The sequence below is a fragment of the Metopolophium dirhodum genome, chromosome 2, assembly GCF_019925205.1.
Source record: "Metopolophium dirhodum isolate CAU chromosome 2, ASM1992520v1, whole genome shotgun sequence".
NCBI classification, from domain to species: domain Eukaryota; kingdom Metazoa; phylum Arthropoda; class Insecta; order Hemiptera; family Aphididae; genus Metopolophium; species Metopolophium dirhodum.
Genome location: NC_083561.1, coordinates 35,190,133 through 35,203,710, shown reverse-complemented (window position 1 = coordinate 35,203,710; position 13,578 = coordinate 35,190,133). Strand labels below are relative to the sequence as shown.

At 28.9% G+C, this 13,578-nt stretch overlaps 1 protein-coding gene and 1 long non-coding RNA gene across 2 annotated transcripts in view; one reads left to right on the top strand and one right to left on the bottom strand.

Annotated features, from left to right (window-relative positions):
- LOC132937870 (uncharacterized) overlaps positions 1-2,865 on the top strand; it is a 37,976-nt gene extending 35,111 nt beyond the window's left edge. The window contains exon 3 of the long non-coding RNA XR_009663848.1: positions 2,554-2,865. This is a non-coding gene — a long non-coding RNA (uncharacterized LOC132937870). The remainder of the gene's footprint in view (positions 1-2,553) is intronic.
- Positions 1,793-13,255, bottom strand: LOC132937859 (peroxidase-like). The gene is made up of 12 exons (XM_061004440.1): positions 13,122-13,255; positions 11,265-11,463; positions 8,330-8,509; positions 7,946-8,115; positions 7,659-7,872; positions 6,017-6,214; positions 5,817-5,952; positions 3,543-3,699; positions 3,248-3,424; positions 2,987-3,185; positions 2,823-2,922; positions 1,793-2,205 (listed from the first exon to the last, which is right to left on the bottom strand). The coding sequence occupies exons 1-12, from the start codon at positions 13,224-13,226 to the stop codon at positions 2,133-2,135; spliced, it is 1,908 nt and encodes a 635-aa protein (XP_060860423.1). The 5' UTR covers positions 13,227-13,255; the 3' UTR covers positions 1,793-2,132.
- Between the last annotated feature and the right edge of the window lie 323 nt (positions 13,256-13,578).

Here is a 13,578-nt window from a genome sequence, read left to right as displayed (position 1 = left end):
TCTTGAAGTTTTCAACGGTACCGGTGGTTTTATTTGGCTGCACAATTTGTATCTTAAGTCCGTGTTAAATGCAGAGAGCGCTGTGAACTCCAGGAACACAGGCGACCATAGACATATAAATATGTTAAATTATTAATATGTCCATGGCTAAATATATATATAATAATCATCATAATAATATAATAATAACATATTATTTTCAAGACATTAATTTGCTTGGCTGCAGACACGGCGCCAAGGGGGTGGCCTCTAGCCCCCTTCCAGAAAACAGTTCCCCAACTAGCCCCATCACCAGCCCCTCCCCACTGAAAAATATGGAAGATATAATAAAGTCATAGGTAAAACATTATTTTTAAAAGAGCTACATCAAAGAATTTTTAAAGAAATTATCATTTTTGTACATCATTATTCATTATGAATGAATGCTGCTGGGTATTACATATTTGTGCTTATTTTGACTAAATGTGGTAAATTACACATACTTAGGAATGCTACGCTGGATCCCCTTAATATCGTTTCACAGTACCCAGTGCCATGATCGTGGCGCGGGCCAAGTAAAAAAAAATATAGCAGCGGTGCCGACAGTGTATATATTATATATATGTTATCTCGAAGCAGGAGTTGCCCATTTATACAGTGTACATTTTGGTGTTTTTTTTAATCGGACATTTTTTTTCTGTATTATCGAGGACCGGGGAGAGAACCGCGATTTGCAATACAGCTCCCCGGACCTAACTAATTATTTACTGAATCAATTAATACCAAATAAAATTGAAAAATCAGAAAAATTGTGCAGATGATCCTTTTGCAAAAATCATTGAAACCGTACTGTTAGAAATTAATTTATTAAAGTAAACATGCAAACTTTTAATTAGAAATTATAATGAAATCTGGGATCACGGCAGCCGCATCTCGCATTGTCGTGCTGACCGGTTCCCTCACTCCATTTCGTGTACGCGACGCATTTCATTATTTCTATTTCACGACTTCACGTATTTATTATATTTTGTAATTTGTTTCATTTCGTTATCGACTATCGCTTCATTAAACCACCTTGGCACCTTATACCTTAAATTTGTTATAGTTTATTTAGGTAATGTAAATTGTTGAATTGTAATTATTACCAGTAATATTTATTAATTAGTATAGTGGTATACTGGTATTATGCCGGGTGGCGGCCATTAGCTCACTATATTAATTCATTAAATGTTTCTGTAAATTCACTAATTCTTCTGCAATGTACTTTGCTCCATTTGTTAAGGAAGGTATACTTATAGGTAACTAGTAAAATAAGTGGATTTCTATAGAGTATAGATTATCTATAATCTATGATATATGCTGAACAATTTTTCTGACATGTCTGTTTATTTAGTCATTTGTTTATTTGGTACGACAGTTTATGGTTTGCCGTTAGGGTTTTACTAAAATCTAGTTCTATGACATAGACAATAGACATAAATAAACATACTATATATTATATATGCTTTTTTTTTGCCTTTTTTGACATTTTAAATGCTTTTTTTTATTGATTATATAACCTTTAAATCCGAACCCTATTGGCCTATTCATAACTTAAAGATTATTCCAGTTAACCGTATTTTATTTCATGAAATATTTAAGTATTTGTTAATATGGTTCTTAAGTATAGGTACTTACTTAAAAATTCCAAAAATCAGAAAAAAACCATTAAAGTAAATAATGGCGGTAAACATGCTTTGTGAATCTCCCTGTATGGCCATATATAGCTTTTATATTAACAAAAACTTAATGTATATTGTATAATTGAGATAAACTGTAAGTTACATTCAATTTCAGTACCTATTACACAAATAAAAAAATAAAGCATAATTCAGATTTATCATAATAATTATAATTTATTATTTTTTTATTACAATAAATAAGCCTTGTCATCTGGATTCTGGACCACTGGCTTCCAAATATTTACATTAATTATAGTTATTTAAAACTAGTGAATATGTATAGCTTTATTTTAAAATGTTTTATTAAAATACGTATATTGGATGTTTTGTTAGATTCCAATGACAGGTGTATGTCTTTTAGTATATTGTTGTGTTATAGTCGTTAGATATTGGTTATTCGCTCATAATATTTATGATGTCATAGGTTCATCATCACTTAAATTCTCTCCATGCTTCTAGATCGATTTTGAAGTGTTCATCACAATTCCATTTAATCGAAGAAAAACTGTGATAAACATAATATAATAGGTAGTTATACAATAGTTAATCAAATATTATTACTTACAATGTACCTAATATAGTATTGATTTAAATACCAAAATTCTATTTATAATAAACTCTAATAGTAAACCAACATCATTCAATTGTTTATAACTACAATAACTTTTAATAATATAATATAATAACTAATTATAAAAAGTGCTCAGTCAGTATATTTTATAGTAAATAATAAACAAATAAATCAATATGAAAAATGCAAAAGTCATTAGGTATAGGTAACATAAGTAATATAAGCTTTTTTTCTGAGCTTAAGTCCAGCAACTTCCATCATTAACTGTTTTTTTGTTTGTAGGGAGAGGAACGGTTGGACGAAACACGTTTGTATGTGTGTCAAGGATTTGTAGCTAATAATCCCAGGTGGTCACCCATCCGGGAGCTAGCAACACTGGCCGATACGTACACTCAGAGCATTTCCGCAGTTGAGTGTAGTAGTGTACTGACCGCGCCACACCAAGTCACAAATAATATATAAGCTTTGTGGTTACTGATTACTGATTTATTACAAACAGTTTTGTGGTTATTAAATTGTTTAATATTATTAATATTTAAAATTATACATACTCGTGTAAACTTTTAAAAACATCTAAAGGTAGAGTAAATAAATTAGTTGTAGCGCATATGACATGGCCTAAGTTAATTTGCTTTATCGTTTTGAGTTGTTCTGAAAAATCAAAAATGTTGGTTAAAATGAAAATGTATCTATTATATATAATAAAAAAAAATACCTTGTGAAAAACTACCAGGTTGTCCTTGTACATCGTAAAAAAAGCGATCTCCATATCTATACCTAAAAAAGCTATCAGATAATATGCATCTAGTAGTAGGTCCAACCATGGATCCTTCTTCTGGCACCTCAAGTAATGCTCCGACATGTAAGTCTACGTCGTGTACCGTTGCATAAAGTGTTTTTAATATTTGTATTGCCTAATAAAATAAATTATCATAATTTATATTTATTTTTTAATCGCATGAATCGTAAAATTAACTTTAAAAGGTATTAAATCCAATAAATCATCAAATGAATTGGCCCGTGATATTCCACACATTGATCTGACTTGATTATATACTGGTAAACCGACATCTCTGCCTCGCTGTATATCAATAGATAATAAATCTTGTCCAGTAATGTCGGGCAAATTAGAGCGAAAAAGAAAATTCGAAATCTAGAGATAGTCAAAATATTTTATTTATGTAGGTATCTATTATACTAACAATTAACATTTTTGAAAAAGACATTTTTATATTTTATTAAATAAGAAAAATTATAATATGTAATCTAACCAATTGATTATATGATGGTTGATATTCACGACCTGTAGTTTCAACAAGTCCTCTTATTAACCAATCAACATTTTTTCCCATAGGTAACAAATCAGGTCTATCCATCCAATCTGTTAAATTAACTTGAAATGCAACTTTGTACATTTTATCTATGAAGCTAAGAAAATATGTAAAATATATTAATATAATTTATATAAGTATAAGAAACTTTACACCACAAATTATTTATTTGAAATCATGTATATTGCTGAACATTTTACACAGTTGAACAGTGTGTAAACCTTAAAGGGACTGAAGCAGGTCAAGAAAAATATGTAAAACAACCAAAATACCAGACTAAAGTGTAAAACTTGTGTTTGATGAATTTTAATTTAGAAAACAGATTTGAATTTGTATTCTAGTCTTCTAGGGGTCGATCGAGGGGATTTTCGATATTGGAAAAATTAAACACTTACTCAACTACTTAAGTGTTAAAATAAAGGAAATGTATGGTTCTTTTTACTGTTAATTTTTTAATAATTAATTTGAATATCTAAAATTGCTTTAATCAAAACCTAAAATACTAGATGACAAATTCAAATCTGTTTTCAAAAATAAAATTCATCAACCAGTAGCCAAGGAATTATTGTTTGGAACTTTTACCGGCAATGCTGCCACCAAGTATGGTATCCAGCACGAAGACATGGCCAACGAGTATTTAAAAAAAGGTATAGGGAAAAATATAAAAATGCAGGCCTGATATATCATGTAGATCATGGTCTATCATTTTTGGCAGCATCTCCTGGTGGTATTGTGGACAATAATGCTTCAGCTGAAATAAAATGTCCAGCATCAGCAAAAAGTACGAGTCCAGAAAATGGAATCGTTACGAAAAAAATTAAATTTTGTAAAATAAAAGACGGACAGCTGCATCTCAATCGTAATCACAACTACTATTGTCGTATTGTACCAAGTACAAGGACAATTGCATATTTCGAGAAAATTATACTGCTATTTTTGTATCTTGACGCCTAAAGGTTTGTGGATATATTGTATGTACCTACTACCTATACTCATTAGTCATTATGGTATATAATATGTAAATAATTAATTATGTATATTTATATAAGTTTGATGTTTGAAAAAAAAAAACGTGACGACAGTTTTTGGGAAAATAAAATGAAAATGAAATGAAAAACATTTTATGTAGAAAACATCATGTTGCCTTAACTACTTGTTGGAGAAATTAACTAATTATTATTAAAATACCTATTCAATCTTTTTTTATTTTTTTTCATTATGTTTGTTTGAAATTTGTAAAATTTGTAAAAATAAATACAACAAATTAATAATTGACCAATTCGAGACAATTTCAAATGTAGGTATAGTTACAAAAAGAATCGAAACATTTAATATCATGTGTAAAAAGTTCTAATATAAATATTCTACATAAGTAAATATTATTCTATACTAGTAAAATATTAATCATTTTTTTTTTTTTTTTTAAGAATATTTGTTATCATGATAAAGTATAACGTTATAAAATTAAAAATTGTGATATAAGATATTAGGTAGGTACATCAAATAGTTTTGGAAATTTAGAATAATTTAGTTTCGAAAGTATTATCAATATCTTACTGATGGTAGGTACATAGGATGATTTTACTTGTGTGTTTAAAATAACTGTAATATTATGAATTATTATTTGTATTTAATGTTTTTAAAAATGATTCATTATAACTACACTGTTGCTACACTAAATTACACTAAATTACTACATTAAATCGTAAATACACTAAAGTTACGTTCTATTAGAAATTTAAAATGTCTTTAAATTAACATATTATAATAACTTAAAATGGTATCAATTAGGTTAATAAGAGAGATAATTACCTTGGTTAATTACTTTACCTTTTAATTTTTGAAATTATAAAAAACTTAATACTAAGTTACTATAATATTATTAAAGAAATGTAGGTACTAACTAATGTAGATACTAAAAATATTAGTAATTGAAATTGTTTTATATTTTTAATATATAGTTAATAGTTTATACAATATGAATTTATGCCCAATATTATACCTATATAGCATGAATATCGTACCTATACCTATTTATATTTTAGTATTTTACAATACTATTTTTAGTATTTATGCTTATCTACATAACTATACTAATTATACTGTATAGAGAACTTTTTATTTAAATACTTATAGTAAATCTACAAGTATATATATATAAATTATATATATAATTATATATATTATATATATAATTTATAGTAAATACCGTACTTTAATTTCGCTGGAATTTGATTATGAAGTATTCGAAATGAACTAGCTGCAAATTCTAACGATGTAGATGGATTTATTCTATCACTGTACATTGTTTGAGGAGTAAATAAACCATAATACTCTGTGTACGTTTCTCCTAAAAATATTAAATGATCCTATAACAAAATAGTTTTATTCACGAAAAAAATACATTATTATACCTAATATAATTGGTAAATAATGATCGTAGGTAATGTGTTGAATCACTGCTCCAATAATCTTTCTAGTTTCTTGATAAAGCATTTCATCGGTCCAAAATTGGTTCATGTAAAACAGCTTGGATGCTAAATGGTTATGAAATCTCAAGAATAAATTATGAAGAAGTGCGTTTCCCAAATTTTGATTTATGCGAATATCCCCTGTTTAAAACAATACAAATAAATCAATATAAATCATTTTTTTATTCATATTATTTAGACGTCTGAGTCGTATGTTGTCTATTAGACTTCTTTTAGAGTTGTCTCATAATTGGATGGTAAATAGATTGACATGGTGATTTAGCCACATCTCGAATTTGTGAGAAAATCTTTGGATTTCGTTTGCTATTATGCAGTATTATAATACTCTGTCCCAGACTGTCCCACGAGAGAAAGGGACCGGGTGGCGACCAAAAATCATCTTTTTTCGTGCGTTCCCATCACTTTACCGTTTCGAGCGGCACCTCACAAACGACTATTTTTGAGCTGTTTACGGACATTGTCAGTTTTCAATTCTTTAAATTTTTTTTTCTTTAAATATCAATAAAATTTTATTTGTTGGGTAAAAAAGCGTGAAAATGTAATGTAAGGCTCCTGATTTATAGTTACAATAGCAGTTGAAATACATTAAAAATACATAATAGGCACAATTTTTTTTTATAAGCATTTAAAGTTCAAATATTGACAAGATTTATCAAATTTAATAATTATTTTGTAGTTAAAAATTTATAAAATGTTCAACTTTTGTAGCCAAGGATTAAAAATGTAAAACAAGATTCCACGTAAATAGGTTATAATATATAAATTACTTTATTTATCTTAATATATCATCAAATATACTTAGTAATATCATAAGCTGACTGACTGTTTTCGCTCAGAATCGTTTTTCTTATACAATAATGGTATTATACCATTGAATTAAAATTGAACACTATCCATTACAGTGACCCACTTGTAACCTACTGTACAGCAGAGCGACATCCACTTATCCACCATTTTAACTTTAACATTACAGATACTTAGCTAGTTTCATTCAATATAAATTATATAAATATTATGTTCTAACTATTTGTGTGATGCTTGCTATAGTATTGTTGCCACTGAGATATTTCGCATCAGAGAATAAATAGTTTCAAGTTTAACTCAATATTAAATTCTATTATATTTAAATTTGATTTTATACTAGTTTAGAGTCATATTAAGACTCAGGATTATATTATGTTTATTTAGGTAATAATAAATATATTTGATTATTACCCAAAAGAGTTAAGGGGATTCGATACTGTGATTTTCTGTTTTTGTCTAACACACAATTGTCCCCCAAATTCCTAAAAATGTCATATTAAAAAAGAGTATTTAAAAATTATCGTATTAAAATTTTTGAAGAAGTTTAAATTAAAAAATCAAAAATGTGGGAAAGTCAATTTTAAATAGATTTGAAGAATTATTCAAATCTGTTTTCAGAATTCTTATCGCTTCATTAGATCAATTGGTATGTTTGGCAAAGAACCAGTCTAAAATCCTATGTTGCGTGTGTGTTAGACAAAAACAGAAAATCACGGTATTGAATCCACTTAATAGTTTTATATATATATTATTAACTAACCAGCTTGAAAGCAAACTCTAGAATTTGTTGATGAATCACATTGCGACGTTGTTCGATTCACTTGTGGACAAAATTCTTCTACTCCAGTATTTTGGTTAGCCTTTACAATATCTGATCGGAGTTTTCCGTTTATCAATGATCTCAGCCCCGCTGCTATTGTATCACTAGATCCATAAATTTGAGATCCATCAATATATTGAGAGACTTCGACCATCTAAAAATTCAAAAAATAAATAAAATATTAATACATATTTTAGACATAGAAGTATTTATTTGGTACTACTAACAAATGTAGCTGGCATCAATGGACAACTGAAATTAGCCGATGTTACTGCACGGTTAAATGACATGCATGTCTTGTTATTATTTAAATAAATGGGATCATTTATAGGTATATTAATTATGTTTTGACATTGAGTTGGTATTTTAGATACATTTTGAACTGCACAACAATTTTCTATAAAATAAAAATAATAATTGCTATTATTAGTTATAAGTATTTATAACATACAATTTGGAGTCTTAAAAATGAAACAGCCGTTTCTTGGATTTGAATAAATATCAATTAGACTATTAGGCAAACATTTATAATATGTAACATATTTACAGTACGAAATGTATGATTTATATTAAATTCATAAATATTTATCAGTAATGTCATTAGTCATTACCAACAGAAATGTCTGGTTTTAAAAGAGTGATATCATGAGCTATAAATTGTCCCCATTGCATTAAGAGTACATTTAGTTCATCATCGTCGAACCACTGATTATTCAAAAATAACTGTGTATTAATTTCTCTAGCTCCTGGCAACTGTGATCCATTTGATTGTTGTCGAAATGTATAAATACCTAAAAATCATTTCAGTTAAACAAGTTAGACAAATATAGGGAAAAGTGTATCTTATAATTCTTACAACTAATGATTTTGAAAAAAATGTTGTATTTATATGTACCTAATACTATTATTATTTATTAAGGGGATTGGAAGCTGTGATTTTCTGTCTTTGTCTAACACACGTGGAACTTATAAATTTAGAAGTGTTTTCATTCCAACGTACCAATACTGTTCTAGTGAAGCGATAAGTATTCTAAAAACAAATTTTATTTTGTCGTTAAGTCTACTTGAGATGGAATTTTCCAGATTTTAAATTTTTAGATTTTAACTTCTCCAAACTTTTAGATATACTGTTTCCTTTTTTAGTATGGTTGTTTTAAGATTTAGGGGCATAAAATCAAAAATGTGGGAAAGTTGATCTCAAGTAGACATGACAATAAATTAAAATCAGCTTTTAGAATTCGTAATAGCTTCACTAGATCAAACGATACGTCGGAAAACATTTCTAAATTCCTATATTCCACGTGTGTTAGACTGAAAATCACCACTCCCAAACCCCTTATTGGTTTTAAGAATTAAGAATAGTAGTTTATTTTTAAACTTGTGCATTTGTTTTTACTAACATAGTTTTGTGCATACAAGAACGAGAGTTTAAAATTAATCTTTTGGATCTGGTTAATTTTTTGTCTAGGGTGAGGCTTAAATATATCACTACATCGTAAGAAGGTTAGGTATAGGTATAACATATTATTTTGTTATCCACTGAAACTGATGGGCAGAGTTCGAGTTTTAAAAATTAAAGTACAGGTGGTATGAATTAACTTGATGTGGTTCAATTTAATTCTCCATTTTGTGTACAATGATGAGATAAGATTTAGATGGGTTTGCCGATTACCAGAGGCTATTAGGGGATTTTCATGGATAGAGCTTATACCTTTGTCGTCAGTGTAATTAACAACAAAGGTGTTTTCGAAAACAGGTTGATCTGAGGCATGTTGAATAATAAAGGAGATAGAATACCACCTTGCCTGCCTAACCTTACCTTAACTTATCTAGGTTCTAACATTATATATGTGATGGAAGTTCAGAATATAAGCATGAGGTTGAAAAATATTTGATAAGTGTGTTTGAAACACTTTTGATTTTTCTAAGTCACTGATAGCTAATGTATTGTCTGTTTTTCTAAGAGGATATGAAGGAGATTCATATTTTAGTAGTTGTCTTCAAAGAGAACCATCAGCAACAGATAGGTTGTGCAGTTTTTGTTCAAAAGCATTGACTTTATGTTTTGCAAGGATTTTTTAAGAAATGTACTAATTTGTTATAAGCTGATTTGTGCGAAGGAAGACCGGAGAGGGGTATCTAGCTCTCACACTACGTTTTTCAACAATTAGGCAACGCATTTCTTCTGGGACTAGAGAGTAATTTAAATTAGAGTTGGTTTCTTTATTGGAGTTGTTGGTTTTAACAGGCTTGACATTTTTACGGGCGGTCCACGTAGTGGTGGATCCAGGGTTTAATTTTGGAGGGAGCCTCTTAAAGAAAATACTTCTAAGCCATAAATACAATAATAATAATATAATATAATATGCAATTATTATAAATGTTTTCATTCCAATAACATTCCCAATGGTTTCCAAAATAGATAAATAGATTGTGTAATTAATTATAATGCATTACATTACACGCTTTAAAATATTTCTATAAGTAAAAATAGGAGTCTGTTGAAGAGGTCTGGGGGGGGAGGCCCCTGCCCACCCTGGATCGACCACTGGGTTCACACTGCCAATTGAATTAAAGTTGTAAAACTGTTGACAGCTTCGTCAAATTGAGATAAGATTTTAATTCAATATTTAGGTTAATATTTTCATTTACTATACCGTGCGATCGTATGTGATCCGTGTGGGGTGAGAATAATTTGAGTGGTTGAGATAGTTAGGAGAACCAAGGAATTATCAAAGTTTCAGAGTTTAAGTTAAGGATATTTTTGGTAGAGAAATATAAGTTGCTTGGTAACTTTGCGGAAAAAAATATCTAGAATGTCTGGTTTCTTTTTGAGTGAGGTAGGCCTATAATTAGGTCCTGGAGGCGAGATAATATTGAAATTGTTTTCGTCAGAAAAGCTGTGTAATATAATACCACGAGGGTTATTATCACGGCTGTCCCATCTTTGATGTTTGGCATTAAAATCCCCACCGATAATGACGTTTTTTTATAATTGAGCCAATAAAAATCGTTAAGTGTAGCTTTGGTAATATTGTGCTGAGGGGGGGGGGGAGTGATACCGATAGTTATTGGAATTTTATTCGATTTAATTAGGATGGAGTAAGATTGAATATAATCATGACAATATTCAGGAAGTGGTTGAAAAAATATGGAAGTTTTAATTAGTAAGCTAGGCTACTCCGCCATGGGCAGTATTATCCGGGTGGATTGTTTTTATTAGATGAAATCCAGGGATATGGACATTAGAGTAGGTACCTACATACTGAAGTGGGTTTCGGTTATTAATGCAATAATGTCAATACGACTGTTGTATAAAACAGATTGAAGCTTGTTTATATGGTTTTTGAGGCCATTTGCATTAAATTACAAAATTTAGAGAGAATTGTTTGTGACTGTGTTATTCATTTTTTTCTATCTAATAGACTGGTGATTACTTTTGTAAGTAATGATATTAATGGATTTATAAGTGTTTTAAAACATCACATTAAAAAAAAAACAAAAATAAGAAAACAAAAATTATATTTATAAATACTAGTACAATACCATCACTATACTCAGCATTGAATAGTCTGAGAAATGGAGTATTAGATGCGCCCCACGTAGGTACTTTTAAGTTATTGCATGATCCGTTGAAAGTTCTATACTTCGAGTTTGGATTACAAATTACAACTGGTGCACATCTTCTTATGTAATCTTCATTTGTTAATGGAAATTCATTAGTGTGTAAAAATGGTGACTGTGCCTATTTTAAATCAAAATTATTATTTGAATGTATTATATAGCCATATATAGGTACCATATAGGAACCTATATGAAAATAGTATTCAACATACAATGTTATATAGCTGGATTACACGTTGCTGCACAGTGAACAAAACATATTGTTGAATAATTATATATAAAGAAATATGAAATGTATAAATCGTTATAATAATGTGCCATTAATGTTTAGGAAAAACTTAAAATAGAAAGTAATTTAATTTCTTAAGTTTTAATAACATTTATAGATATACGCAAGACAATATACGACTTCAAATATTTTTTTGTCACGCCTGCACCGAAAGTCTGGTTTTCGACCACGCGCTATGTGTAATTTACCATCGCTTATTGGTCTACTAAAACGAATGAAAAATACGTCTGATGTAATCCCCTTTTAATAAACGTACAACATTATTCAATGATTTAATATTTGAATCAATCATTGAACACATTTTTGACAAGCAGTTGTAATGCTTATATAATTTAATACTTTTATGTTGGTATAGTGCATACAAAGCGTCTATATACAAAAAAAATAAAAATGTTTAATATTTATTAGAACAAAAAAGTTATTTCATTTGCCAGGATTTTCTGTTACACCTTGCAGTACTTTGTAGGTATATTCGTATAGATCTGCAGATATAGGTACTTACGAAGTTACGCAAATAGAAGGCGTAGCCGTTTAGAGGGTGGCCGAATAAGTACAAGCTCCCTCAAAAATACAAAATCAATGTATCCGGTACCTACTTTTTAACTATAATATGTAACCTATATAGGTATTAGGCACTAATAATCTATTATTTAATACATTTCTTCCGACTTTAATTTACAGGTTATACACTTATATGAGGTAGGTATGCTAAAGCGACTATACTAATAAAATAAGGGACTGAAGCACTGAAAATGTTATTGCATGTGTAGTTACTAATATACGCAGTAATGACAAATTTCAAGTCCCTACAAATATAGGCATCCGGAGAGGGGTTAATCTGGTGCAGATGCCCCCCTGGCTTTTCGAATATTTTTTTCAGTTGGGTACCTACCATTAAAAAAAATCCAAGCAGTTTGGCCAAGCTAACAATTGATATTATATATATAGTTTATATGTATTTACAAAATAGCCCCACACATCATATGCTAATTTCTGAGGGCGCCTATGCCTACGAATTATATTTTATCAATTACAATTTATAAAAAAGTAACTAAAATTATTAAATAAAAAATCGTTGTTATATGTTAAAATTAAAAATGGTATCAAACATGAATCCGGATGAATCGAAATAAAAGTAGAAAATTCTAAAATACCTCCACTCGAAATATAAAGACGGATAAGACAGGCGAGCTGCATGCAATTTGTTGAATTTTATAAGGTTCTATAGCCCCTCCCTAAAAAAACATTATTATTTTATGTAATTTTGGTAGGTACCGATTAGAATAATATAGTCTATATATTTTCTGTGCTGCCATGCTGATATTTGATATGTGTAGTATAGTGTACTTAATAATACATTGGAAAATTACAATATTATAAAGTTGTTAGTTATGCAGGTCAATTTGGCAAGAATCTATAGTATCTATTTAAATGTAAACTTAGGTACTAGTTACTATTAATTAGTATAATAAGTATACAGTTTTACTTACACACGTTGGTAAAAGAATTGTTATTGATATAATGAGTATTGTCTGTACATGTGCAGCACTGGTATAAACATAATTTGTTTGTTGAACTTCTATCCTCTGTGTCATGTTATGTTATGAATATGTGGTGAATATGTAAGTGCAGTGTATTAGTAAAGAAAAAATAATAGTAACTAATACCAAACTGTCTATACGCCACTACTTTTATAGTGAATATCAAATATTAAAATATTCCATAACCAAGCATAGACACATATTATACCTATTTATTGTATTATTATACATTAGATCCGCTCAATTATGAATTCAGAATAAAAATAATTTCTTATTCCTTTCATTTAATTACTAGATTTTATGGAATTCCGTATTTCATAGTACCTATGTAAATAATAAATAACCGTATATATATATATATATATATTATATATATTATGATTTATGATCATTAAAATTGAAAAAA

Bases quoted from the DNA above. Each gene is read 5' to 3' on its own strand.
- LOC132937859 (XM_061004440.1), bottom strand. From the start codon at position 13,226: ATGACACAGAGGATAGAAGTTCAACAAACAAATTATGTTTATACCAGT. The intron at 6,215-7,658 runs GTTAGTTAATAA...TGTTTTAAACAG, and splicing joins TAGAGTTTGCTTTCAAGCTG to GGGATATTCGCATAAATCAA. The intron at 5,953-6,016 runs GTATAATAATGT...TAATATTTTTAG, and splicing joins TTATTTACCAATTATATTAG to GAGAAACGTACACAGAGTAT.